Raw genomic sequence first — 11,056 nt, 5'->3', positions numbered from 1 at the left:
GCCATGGCATAACACTATTCACCACACACTTCACCAGATACTTAAGCCTAATTTATAGTCAGCCTTTTACGCAGACACGTAGAGCCCTCTCCGTCATTGCAAACCCTTTCCGTGGCCTGAGGTGCACCTCCCAAATTTTTTAACTATATCTATGTAATTTCATGCCAAGTTATCAACCAAAGCGCTGCAGTGAAAATGGAATATTTATCTCCTATTACATGACTCTGACACATTTATGCATCTGCTGGTATCTTTACATGTTTCATACTGTACGTCAGCAGTGGATAGCAGTGACATCAAAACTATGAATCAGTAATGCACAGTTCTGTAGTGGAAGGGACATAATCAACACAAGTTCACATTTTGTCAAAAATAACAATGAAAAATAAGTTCATCCATCTCCATTAGAAACTCACCGTGCCCTTCTGTAGCATCTCATAGCAGGGAGCAATCTCCTGCGTCCCTCATTTGATGTGTTGTATTTCTTCAGGTCAAACTCATCCAGCACCTCCTCAGACATCAGAAGCATGTGGGCCAGTGCTGAACAGTGAGCAGGAGACAATTTCTGTTTGATGTTCTTTGGTGACTCCAGATATTTTTTGATTTCTTTGTGCATGGAATGATTGTTCATTTCAAATAAGCAATGGAAAAGATTGATGCATCGTTCAGGAGAGAGATCTTCCCTGTTGAGCTTCTTAATGTATTGACATATTTCCTTGATGCTCTTTGAGCTGCTGTATTCATGGTTCAGTAGACCTTTCAAAAGTCTCTGATTGCTCTCCAGAGAGATGCCCATAAGGAAGCGAAGGAAAAGATCCAGGTGTCCATTCCTGCTCTTCAAAGCCTCATCCACTGCACTCCTGAGTAACACATGTAAATGATCTTGAGATTGTAAGCCCATCAGTGATTGAAGAGATGATAACAAATTACTGGGTTTATGTTCTTCACTGAGGAGGGATTTCAGTGCCTTGAGGTTCTTTGTCACATAAGAGTGAAACACAAACACAGCTGCCAGAAACTCCTGGATGCTCAGATGCACAAAGCAGTAGACCTTCCTCTCATGAAACAGAGATTCTTCCTTGAAGATTTCAGTGCACATGCCAGAGTACACTGAGGCTTCACTGACATCAATGCCACACTTTATCAGATCTTCGTCATAAAACATCAGATTGCCATTCTCTAGATTCTTGAAAGCCAGTTCTCCAAGCTTCAGTGAAATCTCTTTCTGAGATTTTAAAAGTTTCTCTCCATCTGTCTCAGTTCCACTCTGATACTTCTGATCCTTCCTTCTGGTCTGGATGAGCAAGAAGTGTATGAACATCTCAGTCAGAGTTTTTGGAATGTCTTTAGTCTTGTCCAGCATCTGCTGAAGGACCGTGGCTGCAATCCAACAGAAGACTGGAATGTGGCACATGATGTGGAGACTCCTGGATGCCTTAATGTGTGAGATGATTCTGCTGGCCTGACTCTCCTCACTGATTCTCTTCCTGAAGTACTCTTCCTTCTGAGGGTCATTGAACCCTCGTACTTCTGTCACCTGATCGATGCACTGAACAGGAATTTGACCGGCTGCTGCTGGCCGTGAGGTTATCCAGATGTGTGCAGAGGGAAGCAGAGTTCCCTGAATGAGGCTCGTCATCAGAACATCCACTGATGATGTTTGTTTTATATCAGATATCATGTTCTGTTGGTAATTCAGAGGTAATCGACTTTCATCCAAACCATCAAAGATGAACACAACCTGACAGTTGTTGTATTCTTCACCATCCTTCAGCTCCTTCAGTTCAGGATGGAAGTCAAGCAGAAGCTTGTGAAGACTATACTGATCATCCCTGACCAAATTCAGCTCACGGAAAGGAAGGGGAAATATAAAGTCTACATTCTGATTGGCTACACCATCTATCCAATCAAGAATGAACTTCTGCACTGAAACTGTTTTTCCAATGCCAGCAACACCTTTGGTCATCACAGTTCTGATGTTCTTCTCCTGACCAGGTAAGGGCTTGAAGATGTCATTGCAGTTGATTGGTGTGTCTTCTGTGGTTTGTGCTCTGGATGCTGACTCTACCTGCCAAACCTCATGTTCCTTATTCACCCCTTCACTCTCTCCCTCTGTGATGTAGAGCTCTGTGTAGATCTTATTGAGAGGTGTCTCAGCTCCTGGTTTGATGATGCCTTCAGATATGTTCTCAAACTTCCTCTTCAGACTGGCTTTATGCTTCTCTATAACTCTCCTCAAGACTTCATCAGCTGTGAACAAAAATGAACAAAGTAACCTATTAGTATCATGTGTATGATCACTCACAATATTGATTTTCATTTGTGATTGCTTCAGCCAAATTATCATTGACATTCCAGACACAGATATCCATTTGCTTTTAACTACTGTTGCTCCCTACACATTGAAATGGAATTAATCTTCTTATCTGCTGTAGATTTACACTCTAAAACCCTGTCTGATAATCTAGAGTAGGGATGGGGAATCTTTCTCTTACCAAGAGCCATGCGGGTATTTAGAAAGTAATTGAACCCTCATGTTATGTTTGCAACATGGTTAGACTTGTTGTGGAATGCTGCTGTAGTCTCTCCACCTGATCTACTTGTAGAAACCCCCGGCCTACATGTACCCACCTCCACCACACTGTCATGCACTTAATCTACACCAAAGTCTGTGCTAGCTTTACCTGCAATGTACATAATTGCCACCATCAACAAAGTTTTCTGTTCCATTACTCTACTTACCCTTGTAATAGTAACCTACGAGCACACTGTATACCCACTAAGCTGTTCTACAATACTTGATATTACATCCTGATACGAGTATGAATTTATCTCTCATGTGTGTGATTTTCTGCCCTCCCCTTCTTCTCCCTCCAGTTCTGCCCCATCTTACCCTACCATTGTGCTATAAAAGGGTTCAGGCCTAGGGCTCTGTAAAGTGCCAAGAGAATTTGAATTGAATTTAATTCTTGTGGTATCAGTCATAATTGACTGGTCTGACAAATGTAAAACATTTGATTTAGATCTATTTTGATTTAAACCTTTCTAACAATGCAATTCATTGTTTGACAATGATACATTATTTCTAAGTTTTTTTTTAATTGTGTTGTATTGGTCAATTTTATTCAAAATAAGGGACATTCAAAAACAACTTTAACTCACATACGACTACTGCAAATAAATATTCATCATAAAATCTTTTACAGCATAATGACACGTATGGCTTTGGTCAAAAATCTTGGTATGGGCCTATGTACACCTCTTTTAACCAAACACTATTCAAATACTTTGATGTTCAAATGGAATGGAGTTTCTGTGTATAAAAGCAGATAAATGGGTTCTTCGTTATCAGTGCAAGACTATGGGTAACCTATAGCGACGACTGTCCTGTGTCAGTGTGATCTTCACACACTTTGATCATACTGGAGGTGGGGGGTGATACATTCCCACTACACCACTGATTCTACATAAATTCTATCTTTTACATTTCTGTTGTGATAAACTGATGATGTTTAGGTCATATCGAAGTCAAATTTACAAATCAAAGCTCAACTCAAAATGTTGTTAGCTTTCTATTTTGACTCTTTGAGAAGTTAAAATGGCTAAAAGGAAGACAGACAAGAAACATATATCTTTCTGTCCCCAATGGACTGATGAATATGCGTATGAGGAGAGAGCTGCACACGGGGCATGTGTTCATAATCTTCTTGTGATTTACACTCAAAATGGAGGCCACAACAATAATAACAATGAAAATAATAATGACTTGGCTTAAACTATATTTTTTTCTGGCTCCTTTAAGATAAACCTTGTATCACTATTTTTGTATGGCTCTGCCAGCTGAAAATTTTCTCGACCCCTGTCCTATAAGCTACTCCTTCATCAGATCTCATAAAAGTATAAACATCAGGAAACCCTCACCTGGTTTGCTCCTTCTGTCTGGTGTGTGTTCAGTGTGCAGGTGTCTGCTGCTTTCTACCATGTCTGTGTGTTCATCCAGAAGAGGCTGTAGAGAAGGATGAGTTCTGCATGTCTTTCCACACTGGGGACAGGCTTGGTCTCCTGGTTGTCCAGGCTGCTCCCAATAGCTGCTGATGCACTGCCTGCAGAAACTGTGTCCACAGGTGGTGATGACTGGGTCCCTCAGTACCTTCTCACACACTCCACACCTGGACTGATCCTGGGTCCGATCAGCACTCAATTCACTGCAGAGGGAAATCAAGTAGACTTAATGTGTGACTGATAAAGAGACTTATTTTAGTTCTTAAGATGTTCACTAGGGATGCACCGATACCGATACCAGTATCGGGTATCGGGCCGATACTTTGTTAAAATATTCATATTCGTACTCGTTTTTGAATTGCCGATACCAAGCACCGATACCACTCAACAGAATTTCACGGCATCAAACTGGTCGGGCTATGTGGAAACAAAATGTGATTTGTTGTCCTACCTGTCCTACCACTCTCTGCCGGACTAGTAAGTAGCTTATTTGCCGTCTTGTTTTGTCTTGTGTTGCACTTGCTTGATGTTTGACTGTGTTAGGAAAGTTTGTCATAGTGTCAAAGTATTTCAGTATACATGTTTCGCAAAATTTAGCCGCTAGCATCTCGTTAGCGATTAGCAATTCCATTGTGCTGCCTTAACGGCAATTTGGGCTAATTTTAAGATAAATGACGACGACAGGAGTAAGGCACAGTATAAGATCTGCACTGCTACGGTGTCGAGGGGCGGAAAGGAAAGTACTTCGTTAAACACAAGCAATTTGATTAAACATCTGAAGATGCACCATAGTGCTAAGTACACAGAGTTCACTGATGCTAGTGGGGCAAGACCGAAGCAACCAATCTTAACTGATGTCTTTCAAAAGAAAAAAACGCGCACGCACAGAGAGAGAGAGAGAGGTAGAGAGAAAGACTTATAGTGCCACATAGGTTAAGTGATTGTTTGTGTACTTGAGCAGGAGACTATTTTGATCCTTTTGTAACTGATATGTGCTCTTGTGCTAATCCAGTAATAGTTCTGTTCACTTTTTGTTAAGCAGACTGTGTTGTTAACTATGTAGCAAATTGAATTGCCTTTATCTGGTTATATTTGCATTTTGTCTAATGTGATGATATTGTCTGTTTGAAGGCTTTTTTTGTGTTAAAACCAGAAAGCTCTGTTTATTTTTGGCTTGGCATAGCCTTCTGTTAATTTTGTACTATAGACTTGACATAATCTGCAGAGGATAAAATAAAATCTGCCTCCAAATTAATTGCACTTTTATGGAGACCAAATCTAAGAAGTATCGGTACTCGGTATCGGCAAGTGCACAAATAAAAATACTCGTACTCGTATCGGTTTGTAAAAAAGTGGTATCGGTGCATCCCTAATGTTCACCCATGGTGGAGGAAATTAATTATTACCCTCACAGAGATGCCAACATAGCTGAGTGAGATACATTTCACTACTTAGCCCTTAAGAGGCCCAGGCCTGTTTAACTTTTTTAGGAAGTCTCACAAGCCTTGATGTTTTTGTATATTTCCCCTAACTAAAAGTATTGATGCACAAGTGGCATATATGATTATGTTATAGAAGACATCAGCAATAACAACATTAGATTAAAAGGAATGTAGTACAATTAAATTGTTTTTAAATCAAATTTAAAATCACCCTTACGAAAACCTTCATTCAGAGCTGCTCAGAATTTGTATAAAAAACATTGTAAAGATTTCGGACGGAGACTTTTGAACTCTGAACCTTGTAAACATAGGTGTTGGCTATACATATGTGAGTTTAGCATTCAGAAAGTGTGTGTGGTTTCACTACTACATATTTATAATAGCAGAGTGACCTGTGCCTCTCCAAAATGTGTGTCCCTACAAATGCATATTGATGAGTTACCTGGGACACCTCAGTCAAAAACAATGGCCATTACATAATGACCCTGGAATGTCTTTGTGGCCCACTACCCCCACAGGTTTTCTCGCCACACCATGGCCCAATAGAGATCACTGAATCACCATTACTTACGGCCTTAGTAAAAGTCCTGAATGACCTACTAATCGCATCCGACCATGGGTGCACCTCAATACTAGTTCTCCTAGACCTTAGTGCCGCCTTCGACACTATAGACCACCATATCCTATTACAGAGACTTGAACATCATGTTGGCATCAAAGGCTGTGCCCTATCCTGGTTTAGATCTTACCTCTCTGATCGCCATCAATTCGTTCAGGTCCATGAGAAGTCATCCAATCACACTAGAGTAAGCTACGGTGTTCCCCAAGGCTCTGTCCTCGGACCACTGCTCTTTTCCCTTTACATGCTACCCTTAGGTGCTGTCATAAGGAACCATGGCATTAACTTCCACTGCTATGCTGATGACACCCAACTCTACCTATCCATGAAACCTGATGAAATTGTACATTTACCCAAGATAGAAACTTGCCTGCAAGATGTAAAATCTTGGATGGCTAACAACTTCCTGCTCCTCAACTCTGATAAAACTGAGGTTATGCTTGTAGGCCCCGATCAATTGAGAATGACACTATCTAGCCATCTATCCACACTCGATAGCATCCCAACACCCAATACTAGCATCAAAAACCTTGGTGTAACTATCAACCAAGACCTCCTACTTGACTCACACATAAAACAGATCTCAAAGACATCATTTTTTCATTTACGCAATATTGCCAAAATTAGAAAAGTCCTATCCCTCCAAGATGCAGAAAAACTAATCCACGCATTTATTACTTCCCGACTAGATTACTGCAATGCTCTCCTGTCCGGATGCAGCATCAACTCAATAAAGAGCCTCCAACTGCCCGTACACTCACCAGAACTAAAAAATATGAGCACATCTCACCTGTACTTGCCTCTCTGCATTGGCTCCCTGTCAAAAGTAGAATTGATTTCAAAGTACTCCTGCTAACATACAAAGCCCTAAATGACCTTGCTCCAAACTACCTTAAGGAATTAGTTGTCCCCTACTGCCCTCCAAGACCGCTCCGTTCCCAGAGTGCTGGCCTCCTTGTAATTCCAAGAATATCAAAAACCACAGTAGGAGGCAGAGCCTTTAGCTACCGAGCCCCCCTCCTCTGGAACAATCTCCCTGCCTCCATTCGAGATGCAGACACCCTACCGATATTCAAATCGAGACTAAAGACATTCCTCTTCAGTGCATCCTATAGCCATAAGTAATTGCGTCAACTAAGCCTAGGGGCTGAGCAGGGGGGAGAGACAACAAGGCCAATCCCAGCATGGAGGTTACCCTGCCCATTTTGGTGGCGCGCCTCTCATCCCTCACTCCTGTGATGCTTTTCCATAGGGCCACTTGGTAGATAGGTAAACAGATGCTAGTGTGAGACAAAATTAAACCAAAACCTACATTGAGGGCACTTTAGAAAGGTGTACTTGAAGGTCAAAAAACCGAAACATACACCTAGAATCTAGGCCAACCCTTAAGGGACCATTAAGAACATCAGAAACCCATTGGTGGACTTTAAAAAAATAAAAAATAGATACACACCCGCTCTGCCCCTGTCCTGCTTAGTTGGGCCTGGGGGCTGAGCGGGTGAGAGAGACAATGCCAGACACGGCAGGGAGGCTGTCCTGCCAGACCCGGTGGCGCACCTCTTAGTTCTCTCAATCCTGTGATGCTTTCCATGGACCACTTGGTAGATAGGTAAACAGATGCTAGTGTAAGACAAAATTACATAAACCAAACAAATCTAAACCCCCCTAATCAACTAAACTGGACTCAAATCTAAATAATATATTAAAAAATATTCCCTTACACCTAGCCAGGCAGCCCCTCTCCCTCTCTCTCTCGCTCTCTCTCTCCCTCCGTAATAATACTGATAAAATGGCCATATTGCCTACTGTAAATCTACTACCCAAAGGTATCTCCTTATCTGTTTCTGAAATAAATGTCTACTAACAAAAATGTTCTCTCTCCCTTGTAGCATGTTCCAATTGCTGATGGAAGTGGAAACATTGCTCCTCACCCCCACTACTCCTCAACTACGCATATGGACAGCCAAACTCTACCCACTCACTGTTCTTTTTCTTTCTCTCCTAATCCAGACTATCTTCGCTATGGGATGCTGCTGTAGTCTTTCCACCCGGTCTACCCGTAGAAACCCTCTGCCAATTGCACCCACCGCCAACGCACTGCCGTACACTTACTCTACCTCATACCCTATGCTAGCATTTATATACAATATATAACATCGCCACCATCAACATGTTTCTCTGCTCCTACTCCCCTTACCCCTGTAACAGCAAACCTTTGAGCACAGTGTATACCCACTAAACTGGTCTTGTTTGTATCATGTATTTACCACCGGATGTCTGTATATATATTATGTACACCTACCAAATGCAGGATATGTACAACACCTGTTGTTTCCCATCCCCTTCTGCCACACAACCCTCCCCATCCCCCTTTCCTATCTCCACCCGGCCGACCTCAAGCAGATGGGTCCCCCCTCATGTGTTGTGGTTCTGCTTAAGGTTCCTTCCTGACTAACAGGGAGTTTTTTCTTGCCCGTGTTGCCAATGTGCTTGCACTAAGGGGGTTCAGGCTCTGGGCTCTGTAAAGCGCCTAGAGACAATTGTATTGTTATGGTGCTATATAAATAAAATTGAATTGAATTGAATTGAATTGAATTGAATTGACTTATCATATGAATAACTGTCATTTGCTAATGGGTGGGTCATTAGGAGTAGAAACCTCACTCACAGACTGAAATGTGCAAGAGATCAGCTCTATTCTCCTTACAAAGTGCTTATTTATATTTTATTTTCGAACTGCATATATTTTAAAAGTAAAGGGTTCAGGGTTGCTGTGGGTGTTCTTTTTATGTCTCTAGGACAAAAACTCGCGGAGCTTTAATAACAACAATTTTTTTTCCTACCAGTGGGGAAGGGCCTCTTAAGCGTTATACAAGTGAATTGTTTCATAATATGTCAGTTTTCACAAATTGTGACCTCTAGGCACCAGGAAAGTCATGGAACCCCACCCCAAACTGGACGAACTGAAGCCTTTCTTTGGAATGTCTATCTACATGGCTTGCCTTACGTATACAAATTAAGATGAGCTGGGACAACAAGACAAAAGTAGCAATCAGCTGCCTCAATGGGAATGTAGTTAGAAAATTCAAGTTGCCAAACTCCACCAAAATCATCAAAGATGTTGATGTGACAGCAGAGGAAAAGAGGAATCAACAACGAAAGGTGTTTGCTCTTGCCAAAACAAATGGCATTGATTTGTGTGTGTGAGAGTGAGTGAGATAGAGACAGAGAGAGAGAGAAAGAGAGAGAGAGAGAGAGAGAGAGAGATACAGTAATAACCATGGGGTCTTTTAAAACCTAAAGACTGACTTTAGACCTGACTGGGCCGACTGCCCAGGTTGTGAGGATTAAATTATAACTTTGCCTTGTTAGAGAAGGTAAGCTTCAGCCTTTAGGTTTTATATGTTATCTTTCCAGTCCTATTTCATCACAGTGTGTGTGTGTGTGTGTGTGTGTGTGTGTGTGTGTGTGTGTGTGTGTGTGTAGAATTGCATGTGACAACACTGAAATGTCTGAATATAAAAACTACTCACTTTAGACCTGATGGAACTGGCTCACTGCTGAAGTTAAGAGGTAAAGGAATGGACCGGTCACTCTTCATGGACACACAGCTGGGCACTGGAGATGGAGGTCTGTGTGAATGTCGTCTACAAACACAAGGAGACACAAGAAACCATTCAACATAGACTCATTTATCTGTGGAATGAATGTATGTGATCACATTAAATGCTATATAACAAAATCTGCACCAATGCAAAATGAACCTCTCTCTCTCTTTATCTCTCTCTCTCTCTCTCACACACACACACACGCGCACGCACGGACAGACACAAACACACTCTCTATACAGATGCACCTCTATGTGTCTTAGCTAGTTTAAAACATATAAATCAATACACTGAAAAAGGCTTAATATTACTTCATACTCAGAGCAACAGATCTGTATCACCATCCTTGGATTGGCTTATCTCTGGATAATAGACACATAAAGTTATACTGGCATGAAACAAGCTTGTCATGATAGACTATGATGACCTTATTCTACACAGGCCAACTTGGGCATGGCAACACAGAGATAGACTGCTTTGTGACCTGCACTGTTAGCCCCAATTTATTATCAAGTCTACTGTACTTAAAGAATTTAATTACAATGCACTTAACATTTTTAAGTTTTATGACATTACTATTAAATGTTAAGTATATTCTACTAAGTGTGATGACATTACTTCAAATGTCTAAGTTGATTCTACTACTTTGTAGATATAGTCGAATGAGTGAATAACCTAAGTGTTAACTTAAGTTAAGTGGCTTTCAATTACTGAGTTTTTTTCACTTAAAGAATTGAAGTTTTATAACATTACTACTAAATGTTAAGTATATTCTACTAAGTGTGGTGACATTACTTCACAATTCTAAGTTTATTCTACTATTTTTGTAGATATAGTCGAATGTGTGAATAACTTTAAGCGAAATTGCTTTAAATTGCTGAGTTTTATTCACTTAAAGAATTGAAGTTTTACAACATTACTACTATATGTTAAGTATATTGTTCTAAGTGTGATGACATTACTTCACAATTGTAAGTTTATTCTACTACTTTGTAGACATAGTCGAATGTGTGAATAACCTAAGTGTTAACTTAAGTTAAGTGGCTTTCAATTACTGAGTTTTAGTCATGACCAGAGTGCATTATGGGAATGTGAATGCTTTTGACAGCTGAAAAGCAGACCGGCTCCCTCATTCATGTGAGCGAAGTGGAGAAAGAAACACTTACAAAAAAGAAGAAGAAGAAGAAGAAGAAGAAGAAGAAGAAACACGAAACACGAAACACTGTTGATCTACTCCAGCTGAATATAGTGAGTGTTGTTGACGTTTGGGCGCTACTGACGTTTTTTGTGGATACTATTAAGAAATGAAATCTGAGTATTCAGTTAGGTCTTTATCTCTTACCAAGATAGAAAGTCTGTAATTAAGTTAAATTAAGGTGAAAAAG

At 40.7% G+C, this 11,056-nt stretch overlaps 1 protein-coding gene across 1 annotated transcript; it reads right to left on the bottom strand.

Annotated features, from left to right (window-relative positions):
• Positions 1 to 309: 309 nt before the first annotated feature.
• On the bottom strand, positions 310 to 4,287 carry LOC122130580 (NLR family CARD domain-containing protein 3-like). The gene is made up of 3 exons (XM_042705306.1): positions 3,922 to 4,287; positions 417 to 2,250; positions 310 to 325 (listed from the first exon to the last, which is right to left on the bottom strand). Exons 1-3 carry the CDS (start codon positions 3,980 to 3,982, stop codon positions 310 to 312), a joined length of 1,911 nt encoding a protein of 636 aa, XP_042561240.1. The 5' UTR covers positions 3,983 to 4,287.
• Positions 4,288 to 11,056: the final 6,769 nt, after the last annotated feature.

Source organism: Clupea harengus, unplaced genomic scaffold (genome assembly GCF_900700415.2).
Source record: "Clupea harengus unplaced genomic scaffold, Ch_v2.0.2, whole genome shotgun sequence".
Lineage (NCBI taxonomy): Eukaryota > Metazoa > Chordata > Actinopteri > Clupeiformes > Clupeidae > Clupea > Clupea harengus.
Note: the sequence above shows the minus strand (reverse complement) of the source record. Positions and strands in the feature narration are given on the sequence as shown.